Genomic DNA, 22,382 nt, shown 5'->3' on the forward strand with positions numbered 1-22,382 from the left:
GTTAAATACTGAAGTAATGTGGTCTCACAACACTAGGAGTATGCAAGGCACGCATCTCCTTTATGGGTATGTCGGGATTGTGATGTCCAACGATTGTATTTGAAATGTAATTTGAGAATCGTCTCACACATTGTTTTTTGTTTCTGTTGTGTTTTTTCAAATTAAAGTACATACAATAAAATGCACAAATCTTAGTGTCTTACATATCATCTTAAAATGTGTATCAAGTTTAAATATAAAGTTTTCTTATATAAATTCCCATATTTTTTATTGGTTATATGTATGTTAGATGATTGTAAGTCTGGGGAGAGGAAATCCTGGGGCAAAATACCTCTAAAAACTGAGATCAATTAAAGGGAGAAATAGTTTAAAATCCATTTATTGCCCACAAACTGCAGTCCAGGCCCTTCTCTCTTTCCTGCTCCAGCAGAAGTAAAACTGGCCCTTTCCCTCACCTTTTAGGTATAGATAAGCCCCCCCTTGCCCAGGTAATTGCCCATTGATATAGAGATGAACTTCCCTCCACCCCTGAATGCATATTGATATGCAGATGTACTAAAGCCAGGCAAGATATTCTGGAAATGTTACAATTTTGCCCACAACGATAAAAGTCATTCTGCCTGGGAGACATTCTGCAGTGTATGGCTGTGTTGGTAAACTACATCTGACTGCATAAAAAACAAAATACACCAGTTTTACTCCAGGATTAAAAGGTTGATCTGACATTAGAAAATCTGTTAAATGCATTTGACCATGTTAACATGTTAAAAGAAAATATATATATAATATTAAGGCAAAAAAATACATTCAATAAAATTAGGTATTCAGAGTAAAATATTTTAGCAAGTTTTTAACAAAAGATAACTTTTTTGTCCTGATATCTTCCAAAACCTGCAGTGTTCGACTTGTAGTGTGTTGATGCCATACTCAACCATCCTACTAGATTCTCAGTTGTAGTAATTTGTATTTAGGAGTGGGAGTTGTTTTATGTAGATGGTAGCTTTTGTTTCTTCTCTTCTAATCTGTATGACTTTCATGTCTTAGGTCTTTTTACACTGGGTGGAACCACCAGTATAATGTTGAATAAAAGTAGTTGAAGACCTTGGTTCAGATTTTGGCTCTATCAAATTGAAATGTGAAAGAGAAAACTTTACATGTTTTAGAAAATAGAGAAGAGCTTTAAGACCTCAGGATACAGAAAGATTTATTAAACAAGGCATAAAAAGCACCAGTCATAAATAAAAATGCTGATGATCTATCAAAGCTTCTATTCATCCAACACCACCATGAAAAAGTTAAAAGAACAAGTGTTCTGGAAACATGAACAACTCCTACAAGCCAATGAAAAGAGGAATAATCCAGTGGAAAAGTGAGCAAAAGATATGACCAGGCATTTTACAGAAGAAAAAATGTGAATGGTCAGTAAACATGAAAACATTTGAAGTCAGTTGGTAATCAAGGAAATACAAATGAAAACCAGAGATTTACACTCAATAGATAATCAAAAATTTAAGTCTTGTGATTTCTCTGCAGACTTTCTTTATTTGCAGAAGATGGTTTTTGCGTCTTCCCTTGGAAGAAACGACGAGGAGCAAGTAGACCTGGGGAGTGTAGGTCATTGACATAATCACATTAAAAAAAAAAAGTTGGCGTTAAGTGGAAGTTGTGGTTGCACATACCTTTGAAACAACAGTTCTACTCCTAGGGATATTTCCAGAGCATTGCCTCCCAGGCTTTCCCTGATAATCTTATATGGCTCTCATTGCCTATGATAATGTTGGTGTGGTATTGTCTATTATGTAATAGATAGATGAGGCTACTTAAAGTTAAGAGGTGGTGAGGATGGGGGTCCTTACCAAGTCCTGTTGAGCCACTCTGGGAGATGAGATAAATACCTGGGACACATCTGAGACTCAGTTGTGAAACTTGCATGTGTGCACAAGGAGATTGGTACCAGAATGTTTGTGGCAGGTTTTGTTGAAACTTTAAACAGTCCCAAAGTCTGCCTACAGAATAGATTTCGGTTTTATTCATAAAATCAGATACCACACAGCAGTGAGAAGGAGTGAGCTACTGCACCAAGTAACAAGGCTGAGTCCCACAGTGCTCAGCGAGCACTGTACCCTGGCGAGGAGTTTCAGGAAAAATTATTCTTTTGATTGCGATAAGTATTTCATAATAAAACATAACAGGAGAAAATTTCTTTAAGATCTGTTGTTGAATTTATGCTATTTGGGGATCTTACATTTTTTGTATAGTTATTTTAAGACCCATATCTGATCAGAAGTGTATTGGTTGCTTTGTGGAAATACAGTACTCAGCTTTGAAAATAAAAGTTTATTTTAAAGCCTGCTGTGTATTGTTGAGACATATGTGAATATTTAAAATGTGTATCTTTTTTAAAACATAGTATTAAAACTATGTTTATTTTGTCAGACTGTGCTTGTGTGGTGTCCTTTAACCAGACAGCTACAACCTGCCGGGGCAAAAATTCCTTGGGACAATTCAGTCTTGTTTGACAAATTACTTCATAGCCATCTACTCTTAGCTAATTCTTATACAATCTTAAATCAGAGCAACAGCTTAGAAAACAAAAAGCCGTGGTCAGTGGTAACTTTGTTGTCTATGCTTTTTCTGTAAGTTTTTTTTCCATAAGTTCTTTGAATTTTTTTTCCTCCCTTAGTAATAAATAAATGAATAAATAGTTAATGATGACTTAAGGGTGAACTCTGAGGGTAGTATTGTGAAGTGAGACTTGCAGTGCATTATTTGCTTCCAATTCCTGTTACTGGGAAATACTTGCTTGTCTTCCGTTTGAACTCCTAAGATCCATGGTTTTGTGTAGTGCTCTGATGTGTAAGCTGGGCAGTCAGCCATGCCTCAGTCCCTCTGGGCAGCAGTGAGGCCCTCCTCTGCCTGACCCGTGGCAGAAAATGAACTGAGCCAGGGGTGGGAAATCCTGGTTTCTGCAGTAGTACGTTTCAATCTTAGGCAAATAACTTAGTCTCTCTGTTGGTAATTTTCTCATCTATAAAATGGCATAACATCATTTACCCTGCTGACCAAAGTTGTCTGGAAATTACATGAAACAGTGTACCCCAAAACTCTGAACTGTTAAGTTTTATACACAGCAAGCTCCTAAAGTTAGCTGTTTTGTAAGTCGTTGGTGTTCCTTGTTTTTTTTTCATTCTCCTAACTTCAGTGTCCATCAAGAAGGAATTTTGCAATTTTGGTTTTGTCTAGAGACCTAAACTTGATTTCCTGGTGTTAAATCTGGCTTTATTCAGAATTATTTACTTGAAGGTAGAACATTGGCTTTCTGCATATAAATCATTTCTTACCAATAAGTAAAGTTTAATTACAGTTTTTCAGAGCCCTTTCTTTTGATAGCTTTTCACTTTTCTTCTTCCTTTCCTACATCCCTGTAGTATAATCCCTGGAATAATTGATAAAGGGCATAGGCTTAAGTGTCAGATTCCCTGGGATCAATTCTAGGTCCTCTGTGGCCCTTGGGGAAGACCTGTGGTTCTTTATCTGTAAAATGAAGGTGGTAATATTGTTTAGTTCATGAAGGTGCCATGGGGTTTAAACATGATAATATGTGTTAGTTGCATAACACAGAACATGGAACACAGAAAAATGCTCAAAATAGTATAGTATTATCCTGTAGTTATAGTTTCAGAGAATCCACTCAACCTCCCATTCTTTTAATTTAAAATTATATGATAGTGTATTCTGATACATTCTTTTATATATTCTTGTGTTCTATATTCAGAAAATATAATTTTCAGTTTTATGGAAGGCATGAACTAGATCATAGTTAAGTTTTAACATGTAACCATGTTGTACTTTAATTTACAGTAACAAATGGTTAATTTCTAAAAAGTTTATTTTAGATTTTTCAAACTGTTAACCTAATTAACCAGTGTACCTAAGGATTTAACAAAAAATATATACCATGTACCAGGAAAAACATACTACTTATCCTCAAATCCACCCTGAGATAAAGGAATTATTTTTTCTTTTTCAGAGTTTAAAAACTGAAGCCAAGATCATTTGTAGACCTGCTACCAGAATATAAGCAGCAAGAGGGCAGGATTTCTGTTCTCTTCTGTTCACCATTTCATCTCCAGTGCCTAAAACAGTGCCTGACAACGAGTGGGCGGTCAACAGAAGTTTGTTGACTATTATAAATGAAGGTTATGAACACAGGCCCTTGCTTCAAGCCTTGTTTCCATATTACAGCTGTATCTATTAGCACTGCTCAGTATTTTTTAAACAACCAATAAAATAGTATCCTTAGGATACTTATAAAAAATAGGATCCTTATAAAATAGGTTGGCAAGAGGCATTGTTAAGAATGTAGAACTAATGAGAAATGCAGCTTGAATGGAGCTGGGTGTCACCTCTCCAGCTCAGGTGAGGCTTGTATGTGAGGGATGATGTGGTTATCCCTGCAGTGTGGGCTGAAAACAGCAGGGAGGTGAGTGAGTGTAGGTACAGCTAACTGCATTGAAACAGGCAGATTTCTAGCCACTTTACATGACTTAGTTCTTTTATTTCAATGTTTTGAACTCCTAGAATATTAAAATGTAGAAAACAAAAACAGTCTAACACAGCAAATAATTTTCCATCTTATTTTGATGTTTTTTTCCTCTGAAGTTCTTTTTTTAGTGAGATATGAGTAAAAAGCAGTTGTTCTAACTATTGAAGAATCTTTATCTTGGTATATGTAAATTGTCTTTCCTTTATATATCACTTAGCTGTTACAGTAATGAATCTGGCAGTCTTTATAGTTACCATACTAGTGTGGGTATCTTTCACAATCCTTGTCATTGGTGATGTTTTCAGAAAATGACCTCTTCTTGCTCCTCCTAAATCTTAAGACTAAAACAAAATTGTCTGGGAGAAACTGATGTCTGTCATTTCTTTACAGTCTTCAGGAAAAGAAGTTAGAATTATTTGGGGCTAGTCCGTTTATCACAAACCTGCTATTAGGATACCTTTACATCTGAATTCCCTCTTTGTTAACTATAAATGCTTTTCTCCTTTCTCTGTAATTGATCAGCTGTCTCAATAATTCCTTCATGTACAAGTACCATTTGCCTTTCTTCATGCAATGAGTTCCTGTTTAAATGCAAATTGAATCATATTCTAAATGCATTAGGGAACTTCTCTGTTAAAAGAATTCCTTTTGTAAAGCAAATAATTACCCACTAATTGTGTTTTGGCTTGTTTTTGTTTTCTTCCCAGTTGTTAGTGATACTTTTTTGTTTTATTTCCTGTATTTGGATTTTCAAATACATGGTTTATTTAAAAATAGGGTATATTTAAAAGTGATTTCTAAGGTCATTCTGAACTTTTTCTTCTCTGGGTTAAGATGCACTGAGACAAGCAGCAATTTGAGGTTTTCTGCACTGTATATTAAGTTGGTTCTTTTCTAAGAAAGAAAACAATTTCAGTTTGCTTTAGAGTAGTGCGCTGTTGTCTGTAGTCAGTACAGGGGTTTTTAAAGATACCGTGGACGAACTCTCATCGTGCTGACTGTAGTTTCTTTGTGCCTGCAGTCTGGTTTTACTTCACCCCTCCTCTTCTGTGTTGCAGCTGGTGGACAGCGAGGTGGTTATGCTGTCAGTGCACTGGGAGAAAAGGAAGACAAGCCTCAGAGAGTTGCAGGAGCAGCTTCAGCAGCTCCCAGGTTTAGTAGCAGATTTGGAATCTGTGACAGCAAATCTGAGTGAGTTTTATGTTTGTATCTGTACATTTCTTTCAGGAAGGAAGATAATCTGGACATCTATATACATAATTGGATATTTTATATGTGTATAAATTCAAAGCTTTCTAAGAACACATTAAATTCTTGGTTAACAGGATTTGTTTTGAGAATAAGAGTTCTAGTTAATTTCATATTCTGGTTTAACTGAGGAATACACAGAAAATGATTTAAAGTACAGAGATGATTTCTAAAATATACCACCTTTTCTGCCTCAGGAACCATAATTCTGTTGATTTTTAAAGTGACTGAGAGTTGTCTTTGTGACATTAGGTCCCTATTTAAAAGCATAAATGTGTATAGTAAAAGAGATTAGGGTGTCTTTGTTCTGAATGTAGGGTGTGCTCTGGAAGTTGTTGCTTCTAACATTAGATCTGCTTAGAGCTTCATGTCTTGAAGTTTGCTTTTTTTCTCCTCATACTGGTGAGAGATCAAATAAATCCAGTTAAATGAGGGTACCTGCTTGGCTACATTTATACCTTGTGGAAGTTTATAATTCTTTTTTTTGTTTTCATTGGGATGAATTATGCTGATATTCTTTCTTGGGTTTATAGTCAGAAAATTACCTTTTATGTTTGACGGTGCCATATCCTAGGATAATAGTGTAGCTTACTGTTTCTAACCAAGCTTAAGGTCTGTCTTAGTGAAGTAAGAAGTGGTAAGTACCTATACAGGAGATAAACCTCTTGAGCTAATGACCTGATCCAGTCTTCTAGGTAAGAAGGTAAGGATACCCTATCATCCATTCCTGTTTTTCAGTATCACCTTTTTAAAAGCAAAACAAAACTGATTTATAAAGCAAGTAATTACAAAGACATAAAATGATTCTTTTGAGTGAATAAAATAGACCCAAATGTTGCAGGGAATGCTGTTGCCTTTAACAATAGCTAACTTAATAGTTAACAATAGTTAACACCTACTATATGTCAGAGATTGTCAGGTGCTTTACAAACATCTTTATTCTCACAAGAACCTTACAAAAGTAGCTTTATTATCCCATTTTACAGATAAGGCGAGTAAAGTAGGGAGTGATTGTTATTTGTGCAGGGTCACATAGGAAGATGGAGATCCAGGATCCCAACCACAGTGATGATGTCCTCTGGTGGATGAGGCAACTCAGAGGGTAGCTGTCAGTAGGCCTCATGAGCAGTATTTAAAGCACTGTTATAGATGTCTTCTGGTGCTTCTTTTGTTATTTGTGAAGGCAAGTCGTGGAAAAGAGATTCTGGATCTTAGAAGAAATGTAAAATAGCTGTGTATGCCCTCTGCATTATTTCCCTCTTCTGGGTGCAAGCCTTTGATAGTTGTTAGAAATAGCCTTCAAGATACTTGGAATTTTCTTTTTAGCCATGTTTTTTTAGCTTATCCCTTATAACACTTAGTCACTTGGTTTCCATTGGTTGGTTTTCTTCACAGAGATATTTGCCTATGATAACCTCCCCTCTTTTTTTCCAGCTGAGAATAACTTCAGTCTTATAGGTGTTCTTTGTTTGGTACCATTCTGCTGATTGAATGCATTTTGCCACATTTCTAATGATTTTCATAGTTAATTCTGCTTAGGAAATGCCGTTTATGTAAGTCTTTCTTAAAATAGAATATACTGTATTTTCATTCTCCATTAGGATTCTAATGTCCTGAAAGAAGTTGGGTGGTTGGTGACGTGTGACCTTCCTATTCAGCTACTGCATTTTCACTCCTTAGATGAATCACCTAAGCTTCCCAAATGCTTGCTAGAATTCTCTTTCTTTACTAATTTGAGAATTCAGCCACTACATGCAAATGAAAGCCATTAGATTCTCGAGAGTCACTTCCGAATAAATTTTGGAATAGTTTGGATTTTTTTTTCCCAAATCTGTATCTAACCTGTAGTGAGCTATTTCTGGAGAGTTAATTGTTTCCTTAGAAGATACCTTTAAAATCTAGATGGTTGTTTTTTTTATTTGGTATCATTAATATACAATTACATGTGCAACATTGTGGTTACTAGATTCCCTCCATTATCAAGTCCCCACCACATACCCCATTACAGTCACTGTCCCTCAGTGTAGTAAGATGCTATAGAGTTACTACTTATCTTCTCTGTGCTATACTGCCTTCCCCGTGCCACCTCCTAATTATGTGTGCCATTATGTGTGCTAATCATAATGCTCCTTATTCCCCTTCTCCCTCCCTTCCCACCCACCCTTCCCAGTCCCTTTCCCTTTAGCAACTGTTAGTCCATTCTTGAGTTCTGTGAGTCTGCTGCTGTTTTGTTCCTTCAGTTTTTGCTTTGTTCTTATGCTCCACAGATGAGTGAAATCATTTGGTACTTGTCTTTCTCCACCTGGCTTATTTCACTGAGCATAATATCCTCTAGCTCCATCCATGTTGTTGCAAATGGTAGGATTTGTTTTCTTCTTACAGCTGAATAATATTCCATTGTGTATATGTACCACATCTTTATCCATTCATCTACTGATGGACACTTAGGTTGCTTCCACTTCTTGGCTATTGTAAATAGTGCTGCAATAAACATAGGGGTGCATATGTCTTTTTCAAAGTGGACTGCTGTATTCTTAGGGTAAATTCCTAGGAGTGGAATTCCTGAATCAAATGGTATTTCTATTTTTAGTTTTTGGAGGAACCTCCATACTGCTTACCACAATGGTTGAACTAATTTACATTCCCACCAGCAGTGTAGGAGGGTTCCCCTTTTTCCACATCCTCATCAGCATTTGTTGTTCCTATTTTTTTCTGTGCTGGCCATCCTAACTGGCATGAGGTGATATCTCATAGTGGTTTTAATTTGCATTTCCCTGATAATTAGTTATGTGGAGCATCTTTTCATATGCCTGTTGGCCATCTGAACTTCTTCTTTGGAGAATTGTCTGTTCATATCCTCCACCCATTTTTTAATAGGGGTTATTTGCTTTTTGGGTGTTGAGGCATGTGAGTTCTTTATATATTTTGTATGTTAACCCCTTGTCGGATATGTCATTTACAAATATATTCTCCCATACTGTAGGATGCCTTTTTGTTCTGCTGGTAGTGTCCTTTGCTGTACAGAAGCTTTTTAGCATGATGTAGTCCCATTTCTTTATTTTTTATTTTGTTTCCCTTGCCAGAGGAGATATGTTCAGGAAAAAAGTTGCTCATGTTTATATTCAAGAGATTTTTGCCTATGTTTTCTTCTAAGAGTTTTATGGTTTCATGACTTACATTCAGATCTTTTAATCTATTTTGAGTTTACTTTTGTGTATGTGGTTAAACAATAATCCACTTTTATTCTCTTGCATATAGCTGTCCAGTTTTGAGTTTTGCCAACACCAGCTGTTGAAGAGGCTGTCTTTCCCCATTGTATATCCATGGCTCCTTTATTGTATATTAATTAACCTTATATGCTTGGGTTTATATCTGGGCTCTCTAGTCTCTTCCATTGGTCTATGGGTCTGTTCTTGTGCCAGTACCAAATTGTCTTGATTACTGTGGCTTTGTAGTAGAGCTTGAAGTTGGGGAGCGAGATCCCCCCTGCTTTATTCTTCCTTCTCAGGATTGCTATGGCTATTTGGGGTCTTTTGTGGTTCCATATGAATTTTAGAACTATTTGGTCCAGTTCATTGAAGAATGCTGTCAGTATTTTGATAGGAATTGCATTGAATCTGTAGATTGCGTTAGGCAGGATGGCCATTTTGACAGTGTTAATTCTTCCTACCCAAGAGCATGGGATGAATTACCATTTATTAATGTCCTCTTTAATTTCCCTTAGGAGTGTCTTGTAGTTTTCAGGGTATAGGTCTTTCACTTCCTTGGTTAGGTTTATTCCTAGGTATTTTATTCTTTTTGATGCAGTTGTGACTGGAATTGTTTTCCTGATTTCTCTTTCTGTTAGTTCATCATTAATGTATAGGAATGCAACAGATTTCTGTGTATTAATTTTGTATCCTGCAACTTTGCTGAATTCAGATATTAGACCTAGTAGTTTTGGAGTGGATTCTTTAGGGTTTTTTATGTACAGTATCATGTCATCTGCACACAGGGACAGTTTAACTCCTTCCTTGCTAATCTGGATGCCTTTTATTTCGTTGTGTTGTCTGATTCCCATGGCTAGGACCTCCAGTACTATGTTGAATAAAAACAGGAAGAGTGGGCAACCTTGTCCTGTTCCCCATCTTAAAGGAAAAGCTTTCAGTTTCTCACTGTTAAGTATGATGTTGGCTGTGGGTTTGTCATATATAGCCTTTATTATGTTGAGGTACTTGCCCTCTATACCCATTTTGTTGAGTTTTTATCATGAATGGATGTTGAATTTTGTTGAATGCTTTTTCAGCATCTATGGAAATGATCATGTGGTTTTTGTCCTTCTTTTTGTTGATGTGGTGGATGATGTTGATGGATTTTTCAATGTTGTACCATCCTTGCATCCCTGGGATTAATCCCTCTTGGTCATGGTATATGATCCTTTTGATGTATTATTGAATTCGATTTGCTAATATTTTGATGAGTATTTTTACATCTATGTTCATCAGGGATATTGGTCTGTAATTTTCTTTTTTTTGTGGTGTCTTTGCCTGGTTTTGGTATTAGAGTGATGCTGGCCTTGTAGAATGAGTTTGGGAGTATTCCCTCCTCTTATACTTTTTTGAATACTTTAAGGAGGATGGGTATTAGGTCTTCACTAAATGTTTAATAAAATTTTCAGCAGTGAAACCATCTGGTACAGGTGTTTTGTTCTTAGGTAGATTTTTTATTACCAATTCAATTTTCTTGCTGGTAATTGGTCTATTCAGATTTTGTTTCTTCCTGGGTCAACATTGGAAGGTTGTATTTTTCTATAAAGTTGTCCATTTCTTCTAGGTTATCCAGTTTGTTAGCATATAATTTTTCATAGTATTCTCTTGAATTCTTTGTATTTCTGTGGTGTCCGTAGTAATTTTTCCTTTCTCATTTCTGATTCTGTTTATGTGTGTAGACTCTCTTTTTTTCTTGATAAGGCTGTGGGTTTATCTATTTTGTTTATTTTTTCGAATAACCAGCTCCTGCTTTTATTGATTCTTTCTACTGTTTTATTCTCGATTTTATTTATTTATGCTCTAATCTTCATTATGTCCCTTCTTCTACTGACTTTGGGCCTCATTTGTTCTTCTTTTTCTAGTTTCATTAATTGTGAGTTTAGACTGCTTATATGGGATGGTTCTTTCCTGAGGTAGGCCTGTATTGCAATATACTTCTGTCTTAGCATGCTTTTGCTGCATCCCACAGATTTTGTGGTGTTAAATTATTGTTGTCATTTGTCTCCATATATTGCTTGATCTCCATTTTTATTTGGTCATTGATCCATTGATTATTTAGTAGCATGTTATTAAGCCTCCATGTGTTTGTGGTCTTTTTCATTTTCTTTGTGTAATTTATTTCTAGTTTCATACCTTTGTGATCTGAGAAGCTTGTTGGTACAATTTCAATCTTTTTGAATTTACCGAGGCTCTTTTTGTGGCCTAGTATATGATCTATTCTTGGAAATGTTCCATGTGCACTTGAGAAGAATGTGTATCCTGTTGCTTTTGGATGGAGGGTTCTGTAGATGTCCATTAGATCCATCTGTTCTAATATGTTGTTCAGTGCCTCTGTCTCTACTTATTTTCTGTCTGGTTGATCTGTCCTTTGGAGTGAGTGGTGTGTTGAAGTCTCTTAAAATCAATGCATTGCATTCTATTTCCCCCTTTAATTCTGTTAGTATTTGTTTCACATACGTAGGTGATCCTGTGTTGGGTGCATAGATATTTATAATAGTTATATCCTCTTGTTGGACTGACCCCTTTATCATTATTTAATGTCCTTCTTTGTCTCTTGTAACTTTCTTTGTTTTGAAGTCTATTTTGTTTGATACAAGTACCGTAACTCCTGCTTTTTTCTCCCTATTAGTTGCATGAAATATCTTTTACTATCCCTTTACTTTCAGTGTATTTATGTCTTTGGGTTTGAAGTAAGTCTCTTGTAGGCAGCATATAGATGGGTCTTGTTTTGTTATCCATTCAGTGACTCTGTGTCTTTTGATTGGTACATTCAGTCCATTTACCTTTTGGGTGATTATCAATAGGTATGTACTTATTGCCATTGCAGGCTTTAGATTTGTGGTTACCAAAGGTTCGAGGGTAATTCCCGTACTATCTAACAGTCTAATTTAACTCACTTAGTATGCTATTACAAATACAACCTAATGGTTCTTTTTGTTTTTTTTTTTAACCTCCTTTTTCTTCCTCCTCCATTCTTTATATATTACGTATCATATTCTATACTCTTTGTCTATCCCTTGATTGACTTTGGGGGTAGTTGATTTGATTTTGCATCTGCTTAGTAATTAATTGTTCTACTTTGCTGTGGTTTCATTTCCCTTGGTGACAGCTATTTAGCCTTAGGAATACTTCCATCTATAGCAGTCCCTCCAAAATGCACTGTAGAGGTGGTTTGTGGGAGGTAAATTCTCTTAGCTTTTGCTTATCTGAAAATTGTTTAATGCCTCCTTCAAATTTAAATGATAACCTTCCCGGGTAGAGTATTCTTGGTTTGAGGTCCTTCTGTTTCATTGCATTAAATATATCATGCCATTCCCTTCTGGCCTGTAAGGTTTCTGTTGAGAAATCTGATGATAGCCTGATAATTTTTCCTTTTTATCTTTTTTCTCTCTCTGGCTGCTTTTAAAAATCTATCTTTATCCTTGATCTTTGCCATTTTAATTATTTTATGTCTTGGTGTTATCTTCCTTGGGTCCCTTGTGTTGGGAGATCTGTGCACCTCCACGGCCTGAGAGACTATCCCCTTCCCCAGATTGGGGAAGTTTTCAGCAATTACCTTCTCAATGACACTTTCTATCCATTTCTCTCTCTCTCTTCTTCTTCTGGTATCCCTATAATGCAAGTATTGTTCTGTTTGGATTGGCCACACAGTTCTCTCAATATTCTTTCATTCTTAGAGAGCCTTTTTTCTCTCTGTGCCTCAGCTTCTTTGTATTATTCTTCTCTAATTTCTGTTCCATTTACTTTCTCTTCTACTCTATCTAATCTGCTTTTAAATCCCTCCATTGTATGTTTCATTTCAGATATCGAGTTTCTTAATGATTGATTCTCTGTCTTAAATTTGTTCCTGAGTTCTTGAGTATTTTTCTGTACTTCCATGAGCATGTTTATTATTTTTATTTTCAACTCTTACAGGAAGATTGGTGAGTTCAGTTTAATTTGGCCCTTTTTCTGTGACATTTTTGTCTGAACCAGGTTCCTTGGATGTTTCATATTTCTATGTGGCTCCCTCTAGTGCCCAGAACCTCTAGTCTCTGGAGCTATTCAGCCCCTGGAGTGAGGTTGGGGGTCACAGGGGAGCGGTGCTGGTGCCTGAGGGAAGGAAAGGGCTGTTTCCTGCTTCCGGATGCAGTGCTTGTCTCCAGTCAGAACCAGTGGTCCAAGTGCATAGGTGTAAGCCTCTGTGCTTTGTGTTTGTAGCTGTTGGAGGCAGGGCCTCCCTCTGGCTGGCCTGACAACAGCACAGTGACTGCAGTTTTGTGAGCTGGTGCTGGCAGGCCAGGAAGAAGGTGCCTCAGGCTGCATAGCCAGCCAGGAGGTTGGAGTGTCTGAAGCTCCTGAAAGTTCCCAACCTGCTCAGCAGAGCACGCCCAGCTGAACTTGTCCACCTATCCCTTTTCCCACGCAGCAAGCTCCATGCAATCCCTGCCCCTTCAGCAGCCCTCTCGCTGCTAGGAAGCCTCTCAGACCCCCCGCCTTTCCTTTGTCCCAGAGCAGCCGGATGTGGATCCCTGTCCTCCACAAATGGGTGGAATCTCAGTCTCTCAAGTATTCTGCCTGTCTTAGCTTTCCAAACCCATCAATCTCTAGAGCACCATGCAATGTAGGTTTGTGCTCCAAAGCAGATCTCCAGGGCTGGGTGTTCAGCAGTCCTAGGCTTCCACCCCCTCCCTGCTCAGTTTCTCCTCCTCCCGTCAGTGAGCTGGGGTGGGGGAAGGGCTTCAGTCCCGCCGGATCAAGGCTTTGGCACGTTACCCTGTTTCGTGAGGTCTGCTCTATTCTCCAGGTCTATGCAGTCTGGTGCAGCCTTCTTTCCTGTTGCTATTTTAGGATTAGTTGTATTAACTATATTTTTTGTACTATATGTGGTTTTGGGAGGAGTTCTCTGTCTCACCTCTCACATCGCCATCTTGAATCGATCTCCCTAGATGGTTGGTTTTTATATATATTTTCAATCTGAATTACCATTAACATTTGAAATACATGCTACCTTTGGGGTTTACCTTAGTGCTGTTACTTGCCTGATACTTATACTGGGTAATGAATGACTACCTGTAGAAGATGCTAGACAAGCTGAAATTCCTGAGAGCTAGTATTTGTTGACTTAGAATAGAGAGGTATTTTGAAATTGTGAGACTTTTAGATAAACAACTTAAGCTTCTTGGAATCAGTGTTGATATTCTTTATAATAGGAAAATATTTTGAAGCCAAAGTTGGTGGGGTAGGTTGTATAAATATATATGTGGATATATTTTATGAATTCATTTTAATGAGTTTATGCATCATTCCTAGATTTTTGAATCACTTTGTGTTTTTAAGTGGTCACTTGTAAACTACTGGATTATTTTATTTTGTGGTAGCCTCAAAATACCTCTTATCATCACCTAAGTACCTTGAAATAGTATTACAAGGCTTAAATAGTCAAGCAATAATAAAAAATAAAAATAATGTAGGAGAAAATGTAACTAAGCTGTATTTGGTCACAAGATCTCCTTTGAACCTTTTACCTGTTGATCATCAGATGTTATACCATATCCAGTCACTCCTCCCACCTTCCAAGCAACTTAACTCTTAGTCTTGCTCTCCTATCTGGAGGGTCTGCCCTGAAAGAGTAAAGGGTTTATATGATGTGAACAGTGTGGGCCTTTGATGATGCTTTTTGCTCCGTTATCTTAATGACTTAATAATTATGACCCCTGATTACATGATCCCTCAGGAACTGTTAGGAATGGATAATCCCTTCATGTTTTTTTTTTTAAATGGGGTGTGATACATCAGCTTACAAAAGCCTGTGTAATATAATTACTGCTAAAGTTTCTCATTTAAAAAAGAAATGGTAAAGACATGCTGGGATCTGGAAAATGAGAGCTGTGGACCGACTCTCAGATCTGGGTGTAGATCCCAGTTCCACAACTTGCTGTGAGACCCATGCAGGTTTCCTAACTGCTCCAAGCTTTGGTGTCTCGTCAGCAGAATGGGGCTGAGAGTTCTGCCTTCACTGAGTAGTGCAGGGTTCGATGTGCTGACGGATGTGAAGCCCCAGCTCAGTGCCTAGTACGGGTTGGGCAGCTGCTGTGTGCCCTGTGCTCTTCGTGAGCTCTGGGAATACAGCTGGGAACAAGACCAGGTCCCTGCCATCAGGAAGCTGACATTCTAGTGGGAGTCACTGGCCTTTCCAGATTTGCAAACCCACTGCTTTGACAGATGTGGTTAGATGGGTGTTACACCATTTAGCTTGCCTGACAAAATCATTTAGAATACAAAACCACAACATGAAATGTGGTGAGGTGAATACTGTAGCATTCTGTACAATGAAACAAGAGTATGTGAGGAAGTGGAGTGCTGGCTTCCAGATTCTGTACGTGTTCTGTGAAATAACCAGTGTGTGTTTATCATAAACCTGGTAAAATGTTCACAAAGTATTTATTAATTCTCTTCAACTTCCACTAGAGGGTAGCCTAATCCTATTCCCTTATTGAAGTTTAAAATGTCAAGGGTTTGAGTTTTCTCTGTTGCTTGATTTATTTTACACGACCTACTTTAAAGACAGCTTCATCTAGAATAGAAGATTCTGTTAATTCTTAGATAACAAAGTGCTACAAGAGAATGACAGCCACATGATGAGGTTGTATCTGTCTTCTGGTCTTACCTAGCCTGCTACATTGTTTTGCTCTCTCCTGTGCAGAACTTGAGAGAGCATCCAGCAGGCCGACTATCACATTACTAGTGTTTCATGAACTAGATTATTTTATTGTCCGGGTTACTTTATGAGATAGACCCTTCAAGAGACACATTAACTCTCTTTAGACACCTTTTAGACTACTATCCAGATCTCATTTGTTCCATAATGGCTTTTGCAAGTTAATGCACTTCTTAAAGTTCCTTATTACCATACCATATTACTTTATTACATAAAAGAGTAATGTAAGCATTTGAGGACTCAAATCTTTTAGTACCTGGTGACCTTTGGGTTTGCAGCCAACAAAGATTTCTTTGTTCCTTGCAACCAGTTATTTTGTTAGAAAGGTACTCATTAAGTGTGAAATAATTACTGTTCGCATGACACTCCATTTTTCATATATCAGTGGTTACACTATAGATAATATATATTTGAAACAAATGGCACAAAGAAAAATTCCAAACAGAATCACGCTTCCTTTGGGACAGTCTTCTCACAAAGATTTGCGAAGCTCTTTCCTGCACAGCTGTCAGGCATTCCCAAATGGCTTTTCACAATAAAATTCTACCTACCTTTTCCGCCGATCACTAAATGAGACATACGCTGTTGTTACAGCGAGCAAAATGGTGAGGTGTGAGCTTCTTGTAAAGGTGTGTTTGTGTCCATGGAGGCTCGCTGATATTTCATGGACATGCATTCTAAGTTTGGTTATCAAATTTGCTCATGTGCTACTCGTTTTGTAACAGGAAATGAGCAGGTTATGACAGGGAAATTAAATTTCTGCTCATTTAAATTCAATATAAAATATTGAGAATACACATATATATGCATGTGGTTATTATTTAAAGAGTTTTAGGTTTTTAATATAAAGGGAAGAAAATTAATTTTTGTCAATACAATTCTTCTGTATTTAATACTGATTTTAAGCCTGTTAAAGAGTTAAAATGGAAAACTTCCATTGTTTCTGCTGCTCTAACTCACTGATAATGGGACCTGGTTTGACTCACTGATAACAAAGTACCATTGTCTTAATGTTTTCTAAGTTCTCTGCCCATGTTTAATTTATTCTTTTTACAAAATTTAGCATAACCTCCTAATATTTCAGTTAGGTGAACATGAATCAGAGGTTTGCTCTCTTAGTTGTTTTTGACATTTTGGAGTGGTAGAATCATTCTGTACACCAGAAATTATTCTTAGTTGAATTCAGTGGACTAGCTTTTAGGAATACAGATGCGAAAATACAGCCGTTTCCCTTAAGACCCTTAGTGATTCTTGAGAGGGTTGAGTAGACACCAACAGTGTCAGAATTCAGGTCCCGTGTCAGGCTCACGGTGTGTGGAACACAGAGGAAGAAGCTAGGCTGCGGCTGGAGGGAGGGGCTGGGCCTGAAAAGAGGGGTGGGCAGTGGGAGCTTGCAGAGTCTCCCCAGGGCCGGGTGGCCAGGAGGTGCTGATGAGCAGAGCTCCTCTGGCATGAAACATGAGACCATCCAGGTAGGTTGTGGCCAGGCAGCGATAGGTCCCAAATATGGTAAGGAGTTAAGCTGGATTTTTAAAGTATTTGGGAATCTTTGAGACTTTTTAAAGGAGAAAACTAGTAGGCTTTGGTGTTAGCCATAGAATGACTACTGACTTGCAGGCATTTAAAACGCAGATCTGCCATAGCCACAAGAACATGGTGCTGTCCTCTGTGCAGAAGGACACGAGGTTGGCTGGTTTCTCATTAGTAGGTCCAGGTTAGCACTAAACCACTCCCTTGTTTTCACCTGGACCCCATTTTATTAACAGAAGAGGAAACTAGGGGGTAAGTTCAGTTTGTACATAGAATTTCTCTCCATGAGAAATGAATCGCCTGCCTAGAGATCAGCTCCATTCCACTTCCCGGCCTCATTAGCTCTGTCATCAACCCACAGAGCTAGGCTGTACATGGAAATTGTCATCTGTCCAAATAAAAATAATGAAGGTAAAAAGAACATAGTTGTTTTCCAATACAGAATAATTATTGACTCCATTCCTATTTTCTTTTTAGAAAAATCATTTGAAAATCCCCGTCACTTGTAAGAGATTTAAGTCTAAGCACAGTCTCGTATATAATTTATAGGTTTATAAGTTTGTCAGAAAAAAAGAGTTTTACCACCATTTTGGTCTGTTAGATACATAGCTGGTGTCTACAACATGATTATTACTGGGCTATACAATTACTAGTTTTAAATAACTTTTATGAAACTTAGCTAATCTTTGTAAATTTTTTCTCCACATTTTTAAAATAACTATTAATTTTTTACTTACTGCCAAGTGCTAAGTTAAGTACCTTATGTACTTAGCCTCACTGAACCCTTTTGACCACCTTGGTGTGTACTGTTAGCCCTTGAGGTACCTCAGCTGACTGCAGAGTCTCCCCTCATCTGTAAGGGCAGAGTGCGTCTGCAGGCTCATGCATTGTCCCAGTTATCAGCCAGTGTTCTCTACGCTCAGGGTAACATAACGTGTGATACTGGAGGAACCCAGTAACTTAAAGTTAAATGGATTCCATATTAAATTTAATTGTTCTAGTTCTTATCACTAATCAAAGTGAAATAGCCTTTTAAATAATCCTATTAGCTATGATCACCTTTGAAGACCCTATCAGACTAGTTATAACAGAATGAGCTAAATATTGCTTCCTCAGGACCAGTAGTACTGGTTCCCAGGCTGAGGCTCCAGTCATTTTCTTAACATAAAGACAAAAAGTAAATAGCAACTAGTATAATAACATTATTTTGCCTGTCTTCCCCCACATAAATCCCTTATCTATGACATTTGAAAAAAATCTAGACATAATTTCTCATTGATTAAAACTTAGATTTTGTAAATTGTTTCAGGTTAGACTTTCATAATCACATGTTAGCAGTTTTATGTGGCCCCTCATGATAGATTCAAAGCTGTTACGAAATGCATTATTATCAACCTTTCCCAGACTTACCAGCGGCTTACAGGGATAAAATATGATGAAAGTCGGCACCTAAAGTGTCCTTGAGGAGGAGTGCTTAGACTGCTGCGTCACATTGTCACTTTTCAGTAAAATCTTATTTTCCTCCCAAATCCATGTCTTTAAGTGCCAGGCTCTATGAAATAAAAGGGAGTTTTTATAAACGCAGATTTTGACCATAGAATTAAAACTCGGGATATTAGAAAATGTGAATGCTTCTAGGTTTAATAGATCTTTGGGTCAAAGGTAATTAAAAACAGACCAAAATTTTTGTCTCACCAAATCTAGCACTGCAAATTGAAATTTGAGGCATTTGTTCCTAACCTAGATGCTACGAAAGCTAATTTAGACAGTCATAGGAAAATCTAGTGGATAAATGAAGGAATTAGACACGCTGTAATTGTATTTAGCCAGGTCAGTGAAACCAAGGCTGGAGAGCTGCAGGGCCAGCTTGCTGCTGCCCTGCCGGATGCAGGGCTTCGGGCGTGGGAGACCACGTCAGGCTGAGCCTCTCCCTCATCACTCCCTGCCAGTTGCCACTCCTTTGAGTTTGCCCAGCATCTCATACCTGGCTGTCAGGCTGTGTTGCCTTTAACATACACCTTCCTTTTCTAAGCTCTTTGAGCATAAGACTGTCTTTTTCATGTTTGTATCCAAAACACGTGGTCAGCGTTTGGTAAATGGCCATAATGCTATTTACGTTCTAAAATCTTGGACGTCTGAAACTTTCCTTGTCAGAAAACAGCCAATCCTCATGCCCATAACTATGAAGTCTTGGTTTACTTAGCATCCTATCAAATGAAAATTACTGTAGTGTGAGAGGGACTCTGCTAATTCCTGACTTCCCTTCACTAGCCAGGTATCTTGGGCAGGGTGCTAGATTAATTTCTGCAGGCCTTGGCCTTGAATCTTTTAAAACAAAGGTATGTCTAGATGATCTCCGTGTTCCAGAAGAGCTGCAGGGCTCTGACGCAAAGTGGGGGAGTGTGTCCGGGAAAGAGTGGAGTCTCCTCCCCATCCACTGCGGACTAGCCCAGAAACTACACACGTATTGAGTGTTTGTACATGTCTACAGTGCCTTGAAAATTTATGTTTATCATGTGCCAAGGCAGAACAAATGTCAAAGTAACTTGGAACCTCAGATATTATACTATGTTCATTATAATTTGTGTTAACTGTATTTCACTCTGTTCACATTATTTGAAGTTGATTATTCATGTGCGGTATATTGAGTAAGTAGGGTATCGTGCTGGGTTAACTAGGATACTCCCTTTCCTCATCATCCTGGGTAATAGCACATTTAAGTGTTGTGAGAGTTACATCTTGAAAAGTGTATGAAATTTAAAAATATACTCAAAAAACATAATTTGAAGTATGTTTTCCTGTTAGTGTATTTTATTTGCTTCAAGAAAGCTTAATAAACAATGTTAAATAAGTGTAAAAGTGTCTCAACAGTTTAACCTTTTAATAACTTTTGGACTCTTTTTCTTTTCTCCATAATCAAGGATTTTGATTGACAATTATTTCTTCTTTTGACATTACATGCTTCCAGCTCAGTTAAAGGCTAGCTTTGAAGAGGTCGAAACCCACCTGCTGAATCTGGAGGATTTATGTGGACAGTGTGAATTAGAAAGGTGCAAACATACGCAGTCCCAACAACTGGAAAATTACAAGAAAAACAAGCGGTGAGTTTGAAAAATTGGCCAGCAATGTTCATTTTACATACTATTCTTTACAAGTTTGGGCTGATAAAAGACAAAGGTTTCAGCATGTAAAGTTCATGAATAAGCCTTCCACATCATGATGAATATGTCTTGGTGCCGTCTGTTGCCCTTACCTGGAGGTGAGCTCTGAAAAGCTAGGAGATGATGCTAGGTGGGGGGAAGCAGATCAACAGCAACGTTTTCCTGGGAAATGGGAACCTGACCTCATGTCTCCATGTGGTAAATCTTGAGCTGCTCTTTTCTTTTTCACTCTTTTCTCCTCCTTAGTTCTTAGAGCAGGAAGAAAAAGAACCTGAGCCCAGGCTGTGAAAAGGTGCTCAGTGAGTTTGAATTTCAAGTTTGTCTTATCCTGGCCATGAGACCTTAGGCAAGTTATTTCATTGTTTGGCCTCAGTGTGTCTTGCTTATAGTAAGGATAATAATGTACCCACCTCCGGGACTGCTGTGAGGGTTAAATGAGATAATCCTGTCCGAGGCAGTAAATGCCCTGTAAGTATTGGCTGTAGTAATGGTTATGTCATTAGGCCAGTCTGCACTGGAAACGGAAGGGTAACCTGTGGGTGGCAGCCTGCTGAATGAGCTGAGGCCCCGGCTGGGGCAGGGTATGTCCCTCTGCTGCCCAGGGGGACTGCCCGGGACAAACTGTGGTCTGTGCTGGCAGAGCAGGAGGTAGAATTGCCAGGGGGCTGAGAGATGGAAGAGATACAAGTGGTGGAATTGGAGTGGGGCTTAGGCTGAAGAGCAGATTTAGTGGGCGTAGGAGGATATGTGGGGCAGAGAACATAGTTGATTTTAAGGTTACTGGTCCATTGAGAACGGCTGGGACGAGTGTGTAGCAATAGGAGGAGGGGGTCACTGATGTGGGCAGGAAGGGCCTCTCCCTGGCATGCAGCAGGTAAAAAAGTGAGTTTGTGTTTGGTAGTGTGGATTATTACGTTGATGTTGAAGTGTTCTGAAATACTGCCATGGGATTGGGGTAGAGATGAAAAGTGAGTATTCTGAAATTCTCACATCTGTGAGTTCCTAGGGCTGGTCTTAGATATGAATGAGCTGTTGGAATCATCTGGGGAGAGGGTATGAAAAATGCAGACTCCTGGGCTTCATCCTTGGAGAGTCAACTGAAAGTTAATGGTCTAATTACTTTGAACAAACATCCCAGGTGATTGTTATAGTGGCAGTTCAGGGACCACACTCAAGAGTCAGCCACGTTGTTGGGGTGGGTCGGGTCGGGTCATGGGCAAGTTCTAAATGGAAGAGGGTCAAAAGAGCTCCAGGGTGGCCGTGGTTAAAATTGTTTGCAAAGTCTGTAAGCATATGAATTTTTTTTGGAGGTGCTTTTTGTAAATTTCTTTGCTCACAGAGATGGTAGGTATGGCGGCATTAAGAACAGAATCCTGTCAGAGAAAGGACTCCTGAATGAGTGGGTGAGCATTGGTACCCAGGGGTTTTCAGACTGAGGGGCATGAGAAAGAACCTTCCTTCTAGAAGGTAACAGAGTTAGAGTTAGACTGGGTCTGCAGTGTTAAATGAAAAAGTAGGGAAATACTCTGTTGCAGAGAAGTTAGTCACTTAAGTTAATTTATAATACAGCTAAGCTTCAAGGAACTTGTTAAGATGGCTTAGCATTTCGAAAGGGAATTTCTGCAGCAACTTGGACAGCTTGGGTTCAGGCCACGTGACCCTAGAAGTTACATGGTTTCCTCATTTGTAGAATGGGGATAGTAATAGGACCGTATAGGGTTATTTTAGTATAGTGCCTACACTAGTGGTCAGCACTTGGTGAATGCTACGTCAGGAGGCCAGCACTGGCTGAGTCATATCATCACTTGTACAACTGTGACTAGAGTATTTCGTATTTTTTTTTAATATCATTAATCTACAATTACATGAAGAACATCATGTTTACTAGGCTTCCCCCATCACCAAGTCTCCCCCACATACCCCTTCACAGTCACTGTCCATCAGAGTAG

The 22,382-nt window shown here is 38.3% G+C and overlaps 1 protein-coding gene across 4 annotated transcripts in view; it reads left to right on the forward strand.

The window, feature by feature from the left end:
- DTNBP1 (dystrobrevin binding protein 1) overlaps positions 1-22,382 on the forward strand; it is a 156,652-nt gene that overhangs the window by 32,927 nt on the left and 101,343 nt on the right. For all 4 annotated transcript variants that reach the window (XM_036890614.2, XM_057493639.1, XM_057493637.1 and 1 more), the window contains 2 exons: positions 5,605-5,737; positions 20,241-20,373. In XM_036890614.2, coding sequence (XP_036746509.1) covers positions 5,605-5,737; positions 20,241-20,373 — 266 coding nt within the window. The remainder of the gene's footprint in view (positions 1-5,604; positions 5,738-20,240; positions 20,374-22,382) is intronic.

This window comes from Manis pentadactyla, chromosome 16, assembly GCF_030020395.1.
Source record: "Manis pentadactyla isolate mManPen7 chromosome 16, mManPen7.hap1, whole genome shotgun sequence".
Classification (NCBI taxonomy): domain Eukaryota; kingdom Metazoa; phylum Chordata; class Mammalia; order Pholidota; family Manidae; genus Manis; species Manis pentadactyla.